At 39.3% G+C, this 21,070-nt stretch overlaps 1 protein-coding gene, 1 long non-coding RNA gene and 1 pseudogene across 2 annotated transcripts in view; 2 read left to right on the top strand and 1 right to left on the bottom strand.

Annotated features, from left to right (window-relative positions):
- The first annotated feature begins 1,160 nt into the window (after positions 1-1,160).
- On the top strand, positions 1,161-20,484 carry LOC125459718 (cytochrome b5). Its single transcript, XM_048546470.2, has 5 exons — positions 1,161-1,454; positions 7,425-7,553; positions 8,340-8,366; positions 13,564-13,598; positions 16,229-20,484. Exons 1-5 carry the CDS (start codon positions 1,284-1,286, stop codon positions 16,320-16,322), a joined length of 456 nt encoding a protein of 151 aa, XP_048402427.1. The 5' UTR covers positions 1,161-1,283; the 3' UTR covers positions 16,323-20,484.
- The window catches only part of LOC132210639 (uncharacterized), a 40,648-nt gene continuing 28,007 nt past the window's right edge, over positions 8,430-21,070 (bottom strand). The window contains exon 3 of the long non-coding RNA XR_009446806.1: positions 8,430-8,847. This is a non-coding gene — a long non-coding RNA (uncharacterized LOC132210639). The remainder of the gene's footprint in view (positions 8,848-21,070) is intronic.
- Positions 10,703-10,821, top strand: LOC125460117 (5S ribosomal RNA; annotated as a pseudogene).

The raw sequence follows: 21,070 nt of genomic DNA, 5'->3' as shown, positions 1-21,070 counted from the left end.
CCAATGTCTATTAGTCAGCCAATCTTCTATCCATGATAACACACTATCTCCAACAGCATATCCTCTGATCTTATATTCTCTTAATGATTTTTGATCTACTTGGCCCACCACCTTTCCAATAACCAGGTCCAGAAGTTTCTTTTCTCTCAGTGGACCTGAAAACACCCTGAGCTTCTGAAGAACAGGGTAACTTCTTCAGGTTAGGCATCCCTGGAAGAGGCTTCACAGTGAGATTAAAATTGTGATGAGATAATAGGAACTGCAGATGCTGGAGAATCCGAGATAGCAAATTGTGGAGCTGGATGAACACAGGAGGCTATGCAGCATCTTAGAAGCACAAAAGCTGACGTTTCAGGCCCAGACTCTTCCCAGGACCGAAACATCAGCTTTTATGCTCTTAAGATGCTGCTGGGCCTGCTGTGTTCATCCAGCTCCACACTTTGTTATCTCAGATTCTCTAGCATCTGCAGTTCCCATTATGTCCCATTATGCCTGTTGTAGAAAATTTTCCCTAGCATATTTTAAATTGTTGACCCTGCTGTCCTTTGCACGACCACTAGCTCAGTCAATATTCAGATAAAGCCCTATTATAATTACAATTCGACATCTGTCTATAATTTTGTTGCAGACTTATTCAACATTCATTACCAAATTCAGGGTTTCCCAAAGGACGAGTCATGCGCTTCAAAAAACGCAAGGACATTGTAGAGCTCCAACCAAATTTCAATTATTCTCTTATTCGAACACACAGCTGCTATCACCAGCCCATCCTCTACTTTCATTCCGGGCTCTATCTTTGATCTTTACTGAGAGGTTCGTATTCATTGTCAAGGAGGGAAAAAGTTTGAGAAGTACTGCATAATTGATGGCCTCTGGTCATACCCCAAGTAATGAAATTAGTCCTTCTCTTGTTCCTGCGCTAAGGTTAAATAGTAAGGCTTATTAATTTTCATACTCTGAAGGTTAACATGCAAAGAACAAAACACCGAGACCAGCCCAGGTGAGCCACGGCTCTGCTCCGAACAATTTATCCCTCCGCATCCAACGAAGAACCGACTGTCCATTGGGAAGACAGTAATCCGGTCACGTGACGCTGCAGCCTCGCCTCGTGTTCGATTGGCGTGGTGATCCCCGCTTGCAATTGGCTGTTGCCAACGGAGACCCCCCCCCACCTCGGTAAGGTCACGTGAGGGTGACGTTCGTGTGCCGGTGCCGGATAGGATCGCACTCAGCCGTCGGGGTGTCGGTAGTCATTGCGGGAAGGACCGAGAGAGTGGGAGAGTATGTCTGGCAGTGGCGAGGGGTGCACAATGGGCGAGTCAAAAGATCAGATCGATTGCGAGCCGACTGTAAATTATATAACGATGGAAGCAGTGAAGACCCACAACAGCAGCAAGTCCACATGGCTTGTGATACACGACAAAGTGTACGATGTCACTAAATTTCTGGAGGAGGTGAGATTCGTGTTTATGGTTTGTTTTGTAGGACTAGGCCTAGTTCTAAGTGTACAATATTGCGACTGCCGGTAAATGAAGTACTTTTAAATCTTAAATGTAGTAAGCGAAACAGCTCATTACATACACTTTTGTCAGATTATTTTTTTAAAATTTGGTTTGTTCTCCAATGTTTATCATTTTGCAGTTGGATTTTTCGTGAAATCACGATAGAACTTCGGCTTTAACGTGATAGAGCATAATTATATGTTGTATAAGTTCACAGTAAATGGTTGACAGTTGTCTTTAATTCATGCTGTTAATTGTGCTTCGAGCAATGAAAGGTACTGAAAGAGGGAGAAAAATCTATTCCTTATGCCAATATTCTTTGCTTTGGTAGAAATGCTTTTATACGTTCATAGAGCTGTACAGCAGGGTACAAACCCTTTGGTACAACTCATCCTTGTTGATTAATCTAGTCACATTTACCAGCATTTGGATCACATCCCTACAAACCCATCCTATTCACATATCCATTCTGATGCCTTTTAATGTATTAACTGTACCTAACTCCACCTCTTCCTCAGGCAGCTCATTCCATACATGCACCACTCTGTGTGAAAAAAGTTGTCCCTTAGGTGCTTTTTAAATCATTCCCCTCTCACCTCACATCTATTCCCTCTGGTTTTGGATTCTCCTACCCTGGGAAAAAGACCTTGGCTTTTCACTCTATCCATGCTCCTCATGATTTTTAAATCTCTATAATGTCACCCTTCAGCCTCTGATCCAAGGAAGGTAGCCCCAGCCTAATCAGTCTGTCGCTGTAGCTCAAACCCTCCAACCCTGGCGACATCCTTGTAAGTTTTGTCTGAACCCTGTCAAGTTCCACAACATCTGTCCTATTAGCAGGGAGACCACAATTGACTAAAGTATTCAACAGTGGCCTAACCAATATCCTGTACAGCTGCAACTTGACTTCCCAATTCCTACATTCAATCCACTGACCAATAAAGGAAGCATACCTGTGACTCCACTTTCAAGGAACTATGAACCTGCACTCCAAGGTCTATTCGTTCAGCAACCACCCCCAGGACCTTACCATCAAGTGGATATGTTCTGCCCTGTTCTACCTTTTCACAATGCAACACCTCACATTTATCTAAATTAAACTCTATCCGTCCCTCCTTGGCCCATCTGATCAAGATCCTGTTGTACTTTGAGGTAACATTCTTCACTTTCCACTACACCACGAATTTTGGTGTTATCTGTAAACTAACCGTACCTCCTGTGTTCACATCCAAATTATTTATGTAACTGACCAAAAACACTGGATCTGGCACTGATCCTTGCAGCACACTGCAGGTCACAGGCCTCTAGTCTGGAAAGCAACCCTCCATCACCTTCTGTCTTCAGCCTTCCAGCCAATTCTGTATTCGCATAGTTGGTTCTCCCTGTATTCCATGTGATCTAACCTTGTTAACCAATCTACCATGCAGAACCTTGTTGAATACTTTACTGAAGTCCATATAGAACACATCCTCTGCTTTGCCTTCATCGATTCTCTTTGTTACTTCAAAAAACTCAATCAAGTTAGTCAGACACAATTTCTTCCTGCGCATGAAGTCTTGTTGACTATTCCTAATCAGTCCTTGCCTTTCCAAAGAAATGTAAATCCTGTCCCTCAAGATTCCTTCCAACAACTTGGCCACTACCAATGTTAGGCTCACTGCTCTACAGTTCTCTGTCTTTTCCTTACCACCTTTCTTAAATAGTGGCACTTGTTAGCCAACCTTCAGTCTTATGGCACCTCACCTGCGGTTGTTAATGATGTAAATATCTTAGCAAGGGGTCCAGCAATCACTGTCTTAGCTGCCCAGAAAGTTTTTGGGTACATCTGAAGAGGTTCTGGGGATTTATTGAGATTTATGGGTTTTAAGACGCCCACCTGCTCCTGCTGGACATTTTTCAAGATGTTGCTATTTATTTCCTCTTCTCTGCAGTAAACACTGATACAAATTCTCATTTAGTATCTCTCCCATCTGTGGGTCCACACGTAGGTGGCCATGCTGATCTTTGAGGGGCCCTATTTTCTCCCTGGTTACTCTTTTGTCCATAATGTATTTGTAGAATCCCTTTGGATTTTTATGAAAGAATATGAAAAATGAGATTGACATTACCTTTTAAATTTTAGAAACATTAGATATTTATTCCAGTGATTAATTTGTTAGGTGCGTACTCGAAGGATTCTTGAAACAATGTGTAGATAGTCCAACTAGGGAAGAGACCATGCTAGACCTGGTAGTGGAGAATGAGCCTGGCTAGAAGATTGAGGTTTCAGTAGGGGAGCATTTAATTCTGTAAGTTTTAAGATAGTTATGGATAAGGATAAGACTGGTCTTCTGGTGAAAGTGCTAAATTGGGGAAGGCTAATTAGGACAGGAACTGGAGAAATTAGACTTAGGGTGGCTGTTTGTGGATAAATCCGCATCTGACACATGGGATTCTTTATAAAAGCCAATTGATCAGAATTCAGGACTAGTATGTTCCTGTGAGGCTGAAAGATAAGGATGGCAAGTTTTGGGAACAGTGGATGAAGAGGTAGTGAAAGCTTAGTCAAAATGAAAAAGATAACAACATATGTAAAGGTTAAGAAACTGAAGTTAGACAAGGCCCTCGAGGAACGTCAGGAAGCAGGAAAGGCAAACAGGGAATTAGGAGGTCTAAAAGAGGCCATGAAATATCCTTGGCAAGTAGATTTAAGGAGAATCCTATAAGTGGCAAGAGGATGGCTAGGTAGGTTGTTTCACTGAAAAACAAAGGAGGGAATTTGTGCATGGAGCCAGTGGAAATTGATAAGTTCCTTAGCTGGAACTTGGCATCAATATTTATCAAGGCAAAGGTGTGTTAATATTTTAGGGAATATCCATATTACGGAGCTGGTGTTGGATGTCTTGAAAAGCATTTAAGGTTGATAAGTTCCCAGGATACTGAGACAAGTAAGGAAGGAGAATGCTGGAGCTTTGACAGAGATCTTTGTATCCTTTTTAGTTTCCTGTGAGATCCTAGAAGTTTGGATAATGGCCAATGTTATTCTGTTGTTTAAGGAGGCAAGGGGGATAATCCAGGAAATTATAGGTTGCTGATCATCACATAAGTGGTAGAAAAATTATTGGAGAAGATTCATAGGGTCAAGATTTGGTTTGTGTTTTCTGAGAAAGTGACAAAAATAATTGAGGGTAGGACAGTGGTTGACGTCTGTATGGACTTTACTGAAGCATTTGACAAGGTGTATCATGGTAGGCTGTTCAAGAAGATTAAGTCACACGGGATCCATGGTGAGTTGGTAAGCTACATACAAAATTGGCTTGGATGTAAATGACAGTAATTGTTTGGGAGGGGAGGGTTTCTGATTGAAGGTTTGTGACCAGTGGTATTCTGCAAGGATCAGTGCAGGGACCTTTTAATTTGTATTATATGTAACTGGATGAAAATGTAGGTGGTTTGATTAGCAAGTTGGGAGATGACACAGAAATTAGTGGAGTTGTGGATGGTGAGGAAGGTTGTCAAAGGATACAGCAGGATGTACAGCAGGGCTGGCACGGTGGCTCAGTGGTTAGCACTGCTGCCTCACGGCGCCAAGGACCTGAGTTCGAATCCACCCTTAGGTGACTTGTCTGTGTGGAGTTTGCACATTCTCCCTTCGTCTGCGTGGGTTTCCTCCAGGTGCTCGGGTTTCCTCCTACAGTCCAGAGATGTGTAGGCAAGGTGGATTGGCCATGCTAAACAGACTGTACTGTTCAGAGGTGTCTAGATTAGGAGGGCTGAGTGGGATGTCTGAGGGTTGGTGAGGACTTGTAGGGCTAAAGGGCCTGTTCCCACACTGTAGAGATTCTATGGTCTATGATGATCTGTGATCTGTGAAGTAGATCTGTCAGAAAGTTGAGAAAAGAAATGGGAGATGGAATTTAATCCAGGCGAGTGTGAGGTGATGTGATTTGGGAGGTCAAATGCAGGAGGAAAGTGTACAGGAAATGGCAGAACCCTTAGGAGCATTGATATACAGAGGGATCTTGGGATGCAGGTCCCATTGCTCCTCAAAAGTGGCAACATGAGGATAAAGTGATAAAGGAATGCAGCATGTTTGCATTCTTTGGTGAGGGTGTTGAGTATAAAAGTTGACAGGTCATGTTGCAGCTGTATATAACTTTTTAGTAAGGCCTCGTTTGGAATATTGTGTACAGTCTGGTCACCACACAATAGTAAGGGTGGCTTCGGAGAAGGTGCAAAAGAGAATTACCAGTATAATAAAATGTGAGGCTGGATGAACACAGCAGGCCCAGCAGCATCTCAGGAGCACAAAAGCTGACGTTTCAGGCCTAGACCCTTCATCAGAGAGGGGGATGGGGTGAGGGTTCTGAAATAAATAGGGGGAGAGGGGGAGGCGGACCGAAGATGGAGAGAAAAGAAGATAGGTGGAGAGGAGAGTATAGGTGGGGAGGTAGAGAGGGGATAGGTCAGTCCAGGGAAGACGGACAGGTCAAGGAGGTGGGATGAGGTTAGTAGGTAGGAGATGGAGGTGCGGCTTGGGGTGGGAGGAAGGGATGGGTGAGAGGAAGAACAGGTTAGGGAGGCAGAGACAGATTGGACTGGTTTTGGGATGCAGTGGGTGGAGGGGAAGAGCTGGGCTGGTTGTGTGGTGCAGTGGGGGGAGGGGACGAACTGGGCTGGTTTTGGGATGCGGCGGGGGAAGGGGAGATTTTGAAGCTGGTGAAGTCCACATTGATACCATTGGGCTGCAGGGTTCCCAAGCGGAATATGAGTTGCTGTTCCTGCAACCTTCGGGTGGCATCTTTGTGGCACTGCAGGAGGCCCATGATGGACATGTCATCTAAAGAATGGGAGGGGGAGTGGAAATGGTTTGTGACTGGGAGGTGCAGTTGTTTATTGCGAACCGAGCGGAGGTGTTCTGCAAAGCGGTCCCCAATTATCAGTATGTTGCCTAGATGGTAGTGTATTAGCTAAAAGATGAGGTTGAACAAGCTTGGATTGTTTTTGCTAAACTGTTGGAGACTGAGGGGCGATAGTGATACATAAAATTATGAAGGCAAGGACAAAGTGGGTAGTGGGTCTCTTTCCCAGGATGAAATTGTCAAATACTGGAGGCATACGTTTAAGATGAGAGGAGGAAAGTTTTTAAAGATATGCAAAGTAAGTTTTTTTTAAACACAGAAAGTAGTAGGTCCCTGGAATGTGCTACCTGTGGAGATGGTAGAAGCACTTTGCAATAGAAATGATTAATTTGCATTTGGACAGATATGTGAACTGTTAGGAAATAGATGTGAACTGTGTTTTAAATGTGCTAAACAAATACAGGTCAGTGTCATCATTCGTAATGCAGGCTCAGGAGCATCTCAGGCTATTGATTACGTTTTGGAGGAATACATGAGTACTTACCAATCCATGATAACTTTTAAATTATTAATCCCTTCTGCTCTGTAATGCAAAAGAGCCTTATATTCTACCCAAATCACACATTTTCTAGAATTTCTTTTTCAGTAATGAGATTCCATTATCCCCTACAGTATAACAGAGCACAGGACATCTGTTTGTCTGCTTTGAAGTGTGTTTTAACCTAACCTAAATCCAGTTATTCGAGCTCAACTATCTACATAATACGAACGAACAGTTTGTTGAAAAGTCTGTACCTACCTGATCTATCCGTCAATCCTGATTAGACCTGTTAAAGTGGGATTACTAATATCATAAGTGGTGGATGATTGTCACACTTCAGCATTTGTGGATTGCATGTATGCAAATATGTAACCAGAAATAGATTTGGAATAGTCATTACTTATTAATAAGGAAAATATTGCAATTCTGATGACAGTTAAGAATAAAATCTTGATTATCTATCATTGAGTTGGTGTGGATATGAAAGTCAATTTTGAATTGTAACCACTTTTTTTTTTTCATGACTTACTTATACTGTAGCATCCTGGTGGTGAGGAGGTACTCTTTGAACAAGCTGGAGGAGATGCCACAGAAAGTTTTGAAGATGTTGGACATTCATCTGATGCCAGAGAGATGCTGAAGCAGTATTTTATTGGAGAACTTGATTTGGTATAGAATATAGTTATCAGAGGCTCTATTTTTGTCAACCACCTTAATGTTTTTGTAGTTACACTTGAGATATACTTAAATTAAATATTCTGTCATGTTACTAGAATTGCTTTAGGTATTCTGTCATTAATCTGCTGAGCCAAGCTGTAACAATGAATGAATGTAGATACATTTGACAAGAAAACAACAGATGTTACTTGCATCAAAGTATATTCGGTCTATTTGTTTCCAAGTTTATAACCTTTTGTGACCTGAATGCTGGGTCAAAAACCTGTAGTTTTTGGCCTTGCAGCATGATGGTTCAAGAAGGCAGCTCTCCCCACCTTCTTGATGAGAATTAGGATGGGCTTCGACAACAATTGTTACCATGCCGGGCGTGTGATAAATAGATTAGAGTAGTAAAAGGTGGCATTATTTGTTGTTATATCTTAACATCCAAGCTCAGATGGATCATTATGGGAAGAATCTGTACTATTATCCCATGGCACAATAAGCTTGCCACTACAAAAGACCTTCTACATTCATAATCATTGTGAACTATGAAGATGTGATTAATTTTTTTTACTATTGATTAAATGGGATCAATGCCACGAACTTGATGCTAGTTATGGTAAGTTAAGCTCTTTTAAGGATGAAAGGATTTTTGTACTTTTTTTATAATAAACTTTTTGATATCTTCTGCATAGATAGTTAAGTGCCTCCAGGGAACGTTTAGTTTTTTCAATTGGTCAATCTTTATTGCAACTATTGTCTTTAATGATGGCTTTATTTTTCTTAATGTTGTAGGCTGATCGAAGAAAGGAATATTCCAAGGTAAGGATAATTTATTTTATTCATTATACTGCTTATGTATAAATACCATGAATAAATGCTACCACTGCACCGCAAGTGCCTCTCATCTGAATGAAATACTGGTGGTAATATGGTGAAGAGTTTGATCTAACACACTTCAGAATTACCACTTTATATGTCAAGTATTTTAAACAAGTAGTATTAAACCATCATTCACTTCCGGAGTTCCGTCTTTGGTAAAGTTGAAAACGTCAATTTAACTGCCCCTTAAAAGGAGCTTTGTATTTGTACAAAAGCTGCATCCAATAAATAGTCTGACAGAACACATGCAACAAAACAATTTTTTTTTGTTTTTCCAAATCACTAGTGGATTCCATTTATGTACTTAATCATTTTACCTCTTTCATGGAGTACACTTGTTTATGGTTCTTCCAACAGCATCCTTCATAAATTCCATTTTGTTTCAGGAAACTTTTTTTTTCAGTTTGAATTCCTATCATCACTGCAAAAAGAAAGTCAAAAGTTGGTCACACCGACACAATTTGGCTCTGCCCTAATAAGTCTGTTAATCAGCTGTGTTAAGTACCAAAGATTAAATGCTGATTAGTCCTATTCTTTAAAAATAAACCTTAATCAATCAGCCACTCGTGGACCACTATCTAGTCAGTTTTTCATTTCAGGCTGACATATCAAACTTTATTGATGCTGATTTCTTGCCCCTTGTATTGATATACCCAGTTAACCACTGACTAATGTATGTCTATCACCTTATCCCCAGTTCCATCAGGTCTTGGGTATCCCTGCCAAACCCTGCTTTTTTTTTCATTATTCATATGTGGAATGTGGACATTGCTGGCCTGCCAGCATTTATTGCCCATCCCTAGTTGCCCTTGAGAAGGTGGTGGCAAGGTGCCTTTTTGAACCGCTGCAGTCATCCTGTTGTGGATTGACCCACAATGTCATTATGGAGGGAATTCCAGGATATTGACCCAGCGACAGTGAAGGAACAGCAATATATTTCCAAGTCAGGATGGTGAGTGCCCTGGAGGGGAAACTTGAAGATGGTGGTGTTCCCATGTATCATTGTTAGCAGTACTTGGTGATAACCTCCACCACCCCACTCCCCCGCCTATTATCTTTTTGTTAACTGTGCCAGTTCTGTCTTTCAGTTGTTTTGTTAGATGACAGCATACTTGCATAATTTTTTGTGTAACTTGTGATGCTGTTCTTTTCACTGTGATTGTTATTTGTTGTATTTGGCAGTTTTGAGTATAGCTTGTAAATGTCATCACTAGGGTATACTGTAGAACCGAAAATGTGTTAATGAAGAAAACTCTTTTGGCATAACTTATCAGAAAATTAGTCCTGTTTCTTCATTGCAACACCTAACTTTCTGAAATTATTGTCATGATCTGGTTTTCGTCACTAACCCTAGCACCTAAGACCAACCATTAGATGTGCACTCGTGTAAAATACCTAATGCACCTCTCAATGACCATGAACCTATGACCTTGATCCTATAGTTAAAATTCTACTGAGCAGAAAAATGAATCTAACTCTTCACATAATAACACTCTGTGCATGCCTAAATGTGAAGATTGCAACAGTTCAAGAAGATAGCTCACCACAAATTCTCAAGGGTAATTAGCAGTGGGCAATAAGATGCCAATGAAAAATGAATAAAACTAATGAAAGTAAAAGATTAAAAAGCTTCTTTTGATCAGTGGTAGTATGCTTTTCTTTGAATCTGTGTTCAATTTTCACTCCAGGATTCTTCAATAAAACATCGAAATTGACATTCAAGTGTAGAACTGAGTGAATGCTACATTGTTGGAGTACATGTCTACAAGTTGAGAATTTAAACTGAGGCTTAGTCTGCCTGTTGAGTTGTGAAAGACCAACATTGCTTGAGTGTATAATTTGGTTATTCTTTGGGACTTTGCTGTGCACGCATTGCCTACCACGACATTACAATTTTAAATTTGCTGCAAATTTAATTCAGTTGGGAATCCTCAAACACACAGTCTTATGTATGTGTAAAGTTTTCCTTGTCTCTGTGTAATTGCATTGGCATTCACAGACTTGGATATAACGTTTTATCAGTTGTAGATATGAATTTAAGTGGTAATTTTATACAAATATATGTATAAAGTAGGCATTTGGCTCCTTGACCAAGTTCCACCTTCAACAATGGCCGTTGTTTGTGTTCTGATTTCCCAATAACCTTTTATTTTTGGGTGAGAAAATTGTCAAAGTACCTCCCTCTTAAAATATTCATTGAACTTACCTTATCACCATCTTGGGCAGAGTTCCGTTAGTTGCACAATTCTCTCAGAGAATTCTCCATGTCTCTGCCCTAAAAGGACCATACTAGTCTGAAAACACCCGATCTCATCTGATCTCAGAAGCTAAGCAGACTCGGGCCTGGTTAGTGCTTGCATGGGACACCGCCTGGGAATACCAGGTGCAGTAAAGGGGCAGCATGGTGGCTCAGTGGCTAGTACTGCTGTCTCACAGCGCCAGGGACCTGGATTCGATTCCACCCGTGGGCCACTGTCTGTGTGGAGTTTGCATGTTCTCCCTGTGTCTGTGTGGGTTTCCTCCAGGTATTCTGGTTTCCTCCCACAGTCCAAAGATGTGCAGGTTAGGTAGATTGGTCATGATAAATTGCATGTACTGTTCAGGAATGTGTTGACTAGGTGGGTTATTAGTGGAGTGGGTCTGGGTGGGATGCTTTGAGGTTCGATGTGGACTTTTTGGGCCGAAGGGCCTGTTCCCACACTGTAGGGATTCTATGATCTAAAACGGTAAAGCCTAATTTCAAAATGTTTCTCCCTCGCTCTAGACTTACCTGCAAAAGGAAACGTGCTTTTCACATCCAGCTTGACAAAACTATTCAGGATCTTTATTATTTCAATCACATTATCCTTTCATTCTTTTGAAGTTCTCGTGCATTGATATCCAGCAGGTCAAACCTTTCCCAGTCAGACAAAGCACTCACTCATTCCAGCCATAAATCTAGTGACCCTCCCCTGAACTGCCTCCCAGTTTACATCCTAATAATCAGGAGACCAAAATTGTCTGAAGCAATTGAAATGTGCTCTCTACAATATCCTGTATAATTCAAGCAAAATGTCCAGAGCCATGGATGAAGATCTAAAGATATGGAGTAGCCTAGTTCAATTAGAACTGAGATTAGGAAAAAATTCTTAGTCTGGTCACCTAGAGAGTGGTGAGCCTATGAAATTCTTTGCCACAGAAAGTTGTTGAGGCCAAAATTTTGAATTGTTTTAAGAAGAAATTTACATATAGAGTCGTAGAGTCTTACAGCATGGAAACAGACCCTTCAGTCTAGCCAGTCCATGCTGAACGTAATCCCAAACTAAACTAGTCCAACCTGCCTGCTCCTGGCCAATATCCCTCCCTCCCTATTCACATATCTATCCAAATGTCTTTTCAATGTTGTAATTGTACCCACATCCACCACTTCCTCAGGAAGTTCATTGCACACGTGAACCACCCTAAGTGTAAAAAAATTTTTAAAAATTGCCTCTCGTGTCTTTTTTAAAATCTCTCTCCTCTCCTCCCACCTTAAACAAACAGTGCCCCCTAGTCTTGAAATTCCCCATCCGAGGGAAAAGATGACCACCATTAACTCTATCTATACTTCTCATTGTTTTATAAACTTCTATCAGGTCACCTCTCAACCTCCAACACTCCAGTGAAAATGTCCCAGAACCTCCAACACTCCAGTGGAAAAAGTCCCAGCCCTACCTGGCCTTTCTTTATAACTCAAACCTTCCATATCTGGCAACATCCTGGTAAATTTCTTCTGTATCCTCTCTAACTTGATAATATCCTCTCCATAACTGGACAGTTTGTTCCAGAAGAGACCCCAGGGCTAAGGGGACAAAAGGATGTAGAGAGAAAATGGGAACAGGGTACTGAGTTGTCTGATTGGTGCAGGCTCGAAGGGCTGAATGGCTAACTCCTGCTCCTATTTTCTATGTTTCTATATTTCTATTTCAATTCTTCTGGTAATAATAAAGGATAGAATTCCATTAGCTTCTTCAATTACTTGCTGTACCTGCATACTAACGTTTTGTGACTTATGCACGAGAACATTTCGAGCTTTCTTCACATTAAAATTCTGCCATTGTCCCCCGAAATGATATTCTGCTGTTTTTTATTTATTTCTACCAAAGTGAACAACTTCACATATTGCATAATATCCTATCTGCCAGATTTTTTTCCCACTCATGCCTATATTTGCCCGCAGGCTGCCTATGTCGTCTTCACAACATAGGTTCCTACATTTCCTCATGTCATTTTACTCCCCCTCATCTGAGTCATTGGTATAAATTTGTTAAAAACCTGAGATGCCAATTCATCGTGTCCTGTCATTCAATAAAAGACCCATTTTTGCATGCTGTCTGTTCAGACAGCCAACCAACCTTCTATCCATGCTGACACGTAACCACAGACAATGAGATCCTATTTTGAGCAGTAGCCTTGAGTATGATACTGGTCAAAAACCTTCTGGAAAACCAAGCAAAGTATGTCTACGGTCTCCCATTTATCCTCAGAACTCCAGTAAATTTGCTAAATATGATTTTCCTTTCACAAAACTATGCTCTTTCTAGTTACTTTGAGTTTTTCTAAGTGCTAAGCTATAATATCCTTAAGTGATCAATTTTAAACTTGTCCAGTTACACATGTCAAGCTCACTAATTGGCCAGTAGGTTCTTGTTTCCGACCTTCCCCACTTCTTGAGTTGAGGGGTTGTATTTCCCAGTGTGATGGAATATTTCTGGAATGTAGGGAGTTTTTGAATTTTAACACCATATCTTCATTTAAAATGGTGGGAGGAAATCCATTGTGACACAGGAACTTGTCAGCCCACAGCAGCATTGGAACCATTTCTCTGGTGATAGAAGTTTCACTAAGTTCCTCTCCTGTTTTTGTAACCTCTATGATTAAAATAGAACTAAAATTGTTGTTAATTTCATTGTATTGTCTTATTTACTATTAACTCCTCATTCTCACTGATGTTCAAATTTTCTTTGTAAATAGTTTTGGGATGTTTATCAAGTCAAGACAACTGATTTGATTTATTGCGATTTGCCTTCATGTTTGGTATTTTACTTCAATTATTTGTAGTTCTGAAGAATTTTGAATGAGCATGCTAAACCATTTTTTTCTCACTTTGTCTACACAGGATGTTTTAATCACAACAACATCAAGCCATTCCAGGTATAATAGACTTAAATAGCACTGGTTGTCATACTCTTCAGCAATGATATGAGATGATTGGGCAAATAAGGGTTTATTTTCCAGGATGGACTTGATATCAATTGCAATGTCATCTCACTATGACGTAAAAACTTGTAACAGTCAGTCTAGAGCTAAAGAGCAGTAACTGGGTTAACAACTGGTTTCTGCTCCAGATCCCTAAATCAGATAAAAGAAGATAACTGCATCTTGTAGGAGATAAGAATATTTGTCAGTAATATATTGAGCATTTGTGCTGGAACCCATGCAATGTAAAATGGTAAAGCTGAGCTCATCTAAATGGCCTAGAATTTCCAGTTGTTGTGACAGCAAAACTGTCATTGCCAATAAGATTGACAACAACTTTTTATTTTCTCTGCTGTTGGCATAAAAATATGGAATTTGCATCCCATGATACGCTGTACTGCCACAGCATGTGCTGTTACAGTCTTCACCAATGCAATCAACACATTAGTTTTTAAGACACCGTAGGAATTGCAGATGCTGGACAATCTGAGATAACAAGGTGTAGAGCTGGATGAGCACAGCAGGTCAAGCAGCATCATAGGAGCAGGAAAGCTGACGTTTCGGGCCTAGACCCTTCTTCAGAAATTTCTTTTTAAAGAGAAGTTTTAAAAACAAGTTTTTACTTGTTAGATTTTCTGTTACCATGTTGTCTTTCCCCTCTCCCCACCCCAGTGTCTGCTGTTTCAAGTCTGGCAGTTAGACACACCACTGTTCTTCCATTCGCACATTCTGATCACTTTAACTAGTGACATCTTTTCTTCACCAGCATTTTGCAGCTGACTGACCCACTGTAATCTCCAGCCTTTGTTGTTTTCTGTACAGATTCCAGCATCTGCATTAATTTGCTCCCACGTGGGTTTTCTAACTTGCATTCCAGCACAGTACTGAGTAGGTCATAGTGCTTGTCAGAATGTTATCACAGCATCATTTTTGAGACTAGTTTTATAATTCCAAATTTATTCAGTGAATTTAAATTCCACCAGCTGTCGTTGGTCATGACATGGTAAGATAATTGGACTAGTAATGCAGAAATCTAGGCTAATGCTGTGGAAATGTGGATTCAAGACCTGCCACAGCAGATAATGATATTTGAATTTGTATAACAAAGATAGAATTGAAACAATCTAGCCCAATAGCCTTTATTGTTGGCAATTAAAAACCTGTCTGGTTAACTAACGTACTTTAGGAAAGGAAATGCTGTCCTTCTTGGCCTGCCTTAAATGTGACTGCAGGCTCTCAGCATTGTGGCTGAATCTGAAGGAAAACAAGAGCAACAGAAGGCCACTTGAGCCTGCCGCACTATTCCAGATCATGACTGATCATCTCGCTCACAGCCGTATTCTCACCCCGCAAATTCCTTTATCACTTTTTTGGCTTGAATTTACTGAGTTCAATCTGATGAAACAGTAACATGCTGTGTCAAGCACTCACTCTCAACCATCTTCCAGACACCAGAAAATCAAACCAGTGCTACTAGATATGTATTTACTGTTAAATGAGAAATGTAGCAGCTAATCTGTGATGGTAAGTTTCCATAGATGCCAAATGGCAATATGCTGTTTAATTACATTGAGGAATAAATATTGACCAGGAAACCAGGGATAACTCTCCTGTTCTTAGAAATCATGCCATGGAATTATTACATCCAACAAGCAGGCAGACTGTGGCCTTAGTCTGCAGTCTCATTAGCAAAATGGCCAACAGTGCATGCCTCCATCATTACTTTACTGGCATGTCAGCGTTGATTTTTGTTTTCTTTTTGCTGAAGCTGTGAATTGAATGTGGAACTTAGGGATTTAGGCAAGACTGCTCCAAATTTAGCCATGGCTAATGTTCCAAATGTGATGAATTTAAATAAAACTAAACTCAGCTCTCTATCCTATTCAAAATATTTTAATATTTAGTTATCAACTTGGACAGAGGTGAGTCTAAAATGAAGTTGTCTGCAAAGCTCAGTGAGTTGGAGCTCTGAAAGAATAAGTTTCAATGTCTTTAAAACAAAGACCAGTGTCTCTTGGTTTTCCTTTGCTTTTCAATGGAGCTCTCTGCTCTTCCACTCTCCTCTTCAGATGTTTTAGATCACCTTTAGTGTATGATTATATATGCAGCACCAAGCACTGGCAACGTTCCAGATGGAGGAAGAAAACTTCTATTTCATTAAATTATTTTCAGTTCTTTAATGGTCAACTTTAGGGTACCTTGCTTTGCGTTCATTTGCAGATATCTGCACTTCTCCAGAACTGTTGATTAATCATAGGGAATTCTTCTGGAAGAAGGCTGTGCCACTTGATTTACTGGCACACTAATAGAACATCAAAGCCATGTGTTTTTGTAATTATTAATTGTATTCTTGACAAAGTACTTGGAGATTCTAAATATGTTGAATTGTAAATAAATCTTCCTCCTTTCCAACAGGGTTTTTAAAAAAATCTGTTAAAGTCAACATTTGATGACTTGTATCTCAGGCTTTTTTTCTCTACATGCCCAGACTAGTTTAATTCACACAAAAAAGAAAGCTTTGGTTAGTTTTCAGCAATGGGTAAATATATTACTTGGATCACTCAAAAAAATGTTTTCTTTTCTAGTTGGTGGACAAACTGGCTGATTCCTGCCTTTGCAGCTGGCGTTGTAGGACTCATGTATCGCTTCTACCTAACAGAGACCAAAAGTTCATCCTGAGGCATTTTAGTCTTTTTTTTTCTCATGGATTGGGAGGAACAAGGTGTCTACTGAGTGATGCCATTAACACCCATGTCTTCAAAGTTTTATTGGTGATAATTGAATAATGTACAATTATGTATTTAATTTCATTGCTTGCCTATAATAAGTTTTTCCTATTCTGTGCACTAATTAGTGAAGTATATTATGTTTAAGGATTTAGAAGGAGTGTACAGCCTACAGCAGCATTGAAACCATTTCTCTGGTGATAGTAGTTTCACTAAGTTCCTCTCCTCTTTTTCTAACCTCTATGGTTAAAATAGAAGCAAAATTGTTGTTAATTTCATTGTATTTTCTTACTTACAATTAACTCCTCATTCTCACTGGTGTTCAAATTTTCCAATTCAACAATGAAAATTTTGATTTGTCAAAGAACTATTTTGCTATTTCTGGCTTATTGTTAGGTAAAGTATTCAAGACTACTTTTGAATGAAGAGTACATTGGATGTTGTAGCATGGTTCATTACGCTACGCACATGACCATCAAAGCTGAGCCTTTGATAGCATGAGTAATGTGTACACAATTTAATATAGTTCCACTTAGTTTCTTTCTTACCGACCTTGTCTTTCAGAATTATTTTTCACTCAACTGCTGAACTGGTTTGTTGCTAGTCTGTTTCTAGTGTAAAAGAATGGTAGCAGCCTGTAGCAGTTATGAATATTGGTGCAGCTTTTTCGAAATTTAAAATGGATTCCATGAAACAGTTGCTGTTCGATTACTCGATCTCAATGTGAAATGTAATATACAACCATAAATAGGTTAACAGCTGTTATTTCTCCCTAATCCATTTCACCTTTGAATATAACAGCTCATGCTAAGTGCAGTTCCATGGATGATAGCTTAACGGTGTCTCACAGCTCTTCATCTGAACAACGAATTGGGAGGTTTTTTGAAAATTAAGATGCAGCTGACTTTAATCTTAGTATTTGTACTGCACTTTCCAGTGAGAGTTGCTGGTCAGTGATGAGGGTGGAGTTGTGAGCATGTGTCTTTATCTCTTTCTGTAACTCTACAATTCAGAGATTCGTAGTGGTTGTCATAATTGCCAATGGAAATTTTGTGTAGGAAGAAATATGTCATGGAAGATACCCACTCAGCCATAAAGATAATATTGATCTTGAATACTGTGGTTTGCTGTACTGTTCCTAAAGTAGAAATGTTTACCCCAATCTCTTTTACAAGTTTGTTGTTGTTAAGGAGAAATTTGAAGCATGATGTCTACATCTTCCACTCTGTAAAAATTGGAATTAGTTTTTTCTTTCTTCATTCTCCTCCTCCTCATTTGAACTGTAGTGTTTCACTGATAACCCTGCACTGCCCAATTTGCTACCAAACTGGTGTGAATTTCAATCAACCTAATTGATGCAAATGGTTATTGTTGCATTCTGTGTTTTAGATTTTTAATCATAAGTGATGCTAATTAGGTTCTCCCTTAGAGTAATTCATTGTAATATATATATTTTGTACCTCTTCTGAGTCTGAATTACAAATTCAGATCAGACCAATGTATGACTGAAAGTCTTTGCATTTGTAATTTTCTAGTAGTGTCCCAAAGTAATTTTTCACAAGGCGTTTGATATTTTCTGCATTATAGGTGCATGTTTTGTGTGCTATTACCATAACATGGTTTCTACCCGAAAGTTTCACTGAAATTCTTCATGGTGGTCCTTCATCTAATGAGCTAATAAATAAAATGTCTTTCTAAATTACCCTAGAAAGGTAATTCACATTTGATTACACAGTTCATGTTTTTCCTTTTAAAAAAATTACAATAATTGTGGAGCTTATGCAAATACTATTGTACTTGATGCAAAATATCTAACTGTAAATATTTTCAGGCACTGTTATTGTGTTATGCACCGTAATCTGTGTCAGGTGTGTAGTTTACTTTTTGGGGGCAACTGCATTAAATGCATGTTAACATGAACACAATATTTCTTGGAATAATTTCATCACTTATACTGACTCTTGGTTCAAGTATGAACAACAGTGACTTGCATGTTTACATCTACTTACTGTGTGTGCATAATATCTGTACTAATAAGCAACTGTACAAAGTCGATATGTACTCCTTTTTCAAAAAGTTGTATAAAATATTGGTAATAATCCAGCCACTAAAATGACTTAAACTTGATGATAAAATGTGAGGCTGGATGAACACAGCAGGCCAAGCAGCATCTCAGGAGCACAAAAGCTGACGTTTCGGGCCTAGACCCTTCATCAGAGACATTACAAGAGAGTTGCAATGGGAGAGATATTCCCTGAGGTTGGTCCGGAGGGAGGAGGGTAACTCCTTCAGGTTAGGCATCTCTGGAAGAGGCTTCGCAGTGAGGTTAAAATAGTATCAGAGATAATGGGAACTGCAGATGCTGGAGAATTCCAAGATAATAAAATGTGAGGCTGGATGAACACAGCAGGCCAAGCAGCATCTCAGGAGCACAAAAGCTGACGTTTCGGGCCTAGACCCTTCATCAGGGAGCTTAAACTTGAGATTGTTTTCCTTTTTTTTTCTGTTTCCTGAAGAATAGGTTGACTGTTGGTGATCTTATTTCATTTAATCCATTATGGTCAACTCATTGAACTTCGAAATTTGCACCTAATTGTTGGTGTTAATTTCCGTTTTACTTTTCTGAAAACCCAGTCCAAAGAAACTATACATGACTGAACTTTTGACACCAGTAGATTTAAAAATTTTCAAGGGCATTACCATTCACTTTTAAATGAAAGCGAAAGTGAAGAAGAAAGACTGGTAGTTTGAGCATTTATGAATTTGGGTACCAAAAGACACTCAGCTGAAATATTTTTGTGGTGTTGGTTATCTTTTCTCTATCTTTTAGTTTTCTAGCTCCATTGTTTAGTTAGTCCACCTTCGTACTAGAAATCTAAAGCACACATTGGCTTCAGTCACCCTTGTTGTCCTCTGGCAAATAGTGATTTTGGTGAAAATTCACTATGTAATGTCTCTTCTGTGAGTCAAGCCATCTCTGAAATCACAAATATATATAAATATGTTTGCATCTTTGCCTGAAATATTAAATTTTGGCTTTGATAGGTCAGTAGATCTATTGTGATTCCTGAGCCAAGTGAGGAGTGACTGTCAACACTATTCTCGTCTTCACGTTAATATGCAGATTTCCAATAAACATTGGAAACAGATCAAACTGAAAACTGAGCCAATTTTGAGTTTGAGGCTTTGTAAGTAAATTATTGTTTTGAGTCAAACTATTGGGCAAAGTGGGAGTTTAAACTTGGTAGCATAGAAAAGGGGTCAATATCATTTGTTTTTAATGCTTAAAACAAAGTCCACCAGATAAGACTTTTTGCTGCTGACTATTGTTATGTAAAACATTGATCTACATGTATAATTTTCAATCTGTTCTGATTGATCAGTCTTACAAGATGAGATCATTATTGCACTGTGGCGCATAACTTGCCAAAATGTGCAAGAGACATTTGCTTTATAAGTTGGAAGCCACCCGTGTGCCTCTCAACTTCAGAGACTTTATTTGGGAAAAACATAGTTTTCCTTTTCGTTGCATCTCTATAATTTTCAAATACATATGTCCCACTGCTTCTCAAGTGCTACTGTACAAATAATTGTCAATGTGTGAAAAAGCTAAATGTCTGAAACAGTAGGCACCTGGATGGCCCATTTTATTAATCTATTGTCCCAATAATTGCATGAGTATTCTATATACAGTCACTTTTTGTTTTCCACATTTCATAATAGGTTGTCAGTTTTTAAAAATTAAGTCTAATCTATGTAGTTCTGTGCAATGTTCTTTCGGGACACATCAACATTTTGAAAATTTATTGGTTCCAACAACAGCTAATGTGACTTGTACTTAGAAATTGAATTTGCCATGGTAGCAAGTGGAACTTTTTCCCATGTTGTATTTGCTTAAATTGAGAAAGACATCATGAATGCTAACTACACTTTATTTTCACATGGTTATTCTGTAACTTTGACCTTGTCTTTCAAATGCTTTGGCTTATAGCATTTTAAATAAGTCAGTTTGATCTCTTGTGTATTGTGTGTACCAAATGATAATATATTCCTTGCAATTTAATAATCTGCCTGCACTACAAACTCATAACTTTGTAATAAATGGGAAGAAACTATTCAACTTTTCCTTTTCAATTTATATTCACCTCGAACATTACCATTTTGAAGGAATTTCTTTCTAAGAAAAACCTGGACAAAATGCTGTTTCAATCTGTCATGCGTGTTTCTGTTATTGGTCTAACATTTACCAAGGTGTTAATGAACAGTAATTTGTCATGGTTAGTGATTAATAGTCAATATGAAAACAGTCATGCAATTAGTACAGGCTGTAGACTTTGCTCATACACTCACTTGGCAGCTTACCATTTTTGATGTTACTCTGAATTGCATAGAGAGAGAGAGAGAGAGAGAGAGATATCATGGATTCTTATGCTTCTCTTTCTGGACCCCTTTATTTTCCTTCCCACCCCCACCCCTCCACCTCTTCTGGACTTTCTTCTATTCCCCAAATCAGCATCTTAATCCTCCACTCTCCATTTTAACCCTGAGCTTCTGGACTGCTTTCACTAAACTAGCCAAGCAATCTTAAATGCGTCCCCTGCCCTAGTCCTGAACTTGAATATTTCTTTAATTTCTCTCCTGTTTCCCATTTACATCTGGATCCATCTTGTCTCCTGACATGTAAGTCCTGCTCGCTTGACT

This window comes from Stegostoma tigrinum, chromosome 16, assembly GCF_030684315.1.
Source record: "Stegostoma tigrinum isolate sSteTig4 chromosome 16, sSteTig4.hap1, whole genome shotgun sequence".
Lineage (NCBI taxonomy): Eukaryota > Metazoa > Chordata > Chondrichthyes > Orectolobiformes > Stegostomatidae > Stegostoma > Stegostoma tigrinum.
This window is presented reverse-complemented; position numbering and strand designations above follow the sequence as displayed.

Excerpts from the sequence above, each read along its gene's own strand:
- LOC125459718 (XM_048546470.2), top strand. The coding sequence starts at position 1,284 with ATGTCTGGCAGTGGCGAGGGGTGCACAATGGGCGAGTCAAAAGATCAG. Across the intron at positions 7,554-8,339 it reads TTATTGGAGAACTTGATTTG|GCTGATCGAAGAAAGGAATA; the intron begins GTATAGAATATA and ends TTAATGTTGTAG. Across the intron at positions 13,599-16,228 it reads ACAACATCAAGCCATTCCAG|TTGGTGGACAAACTGGCTGA; the intron begins GTATAATAGACT and ends TTTCTTTTCTAG.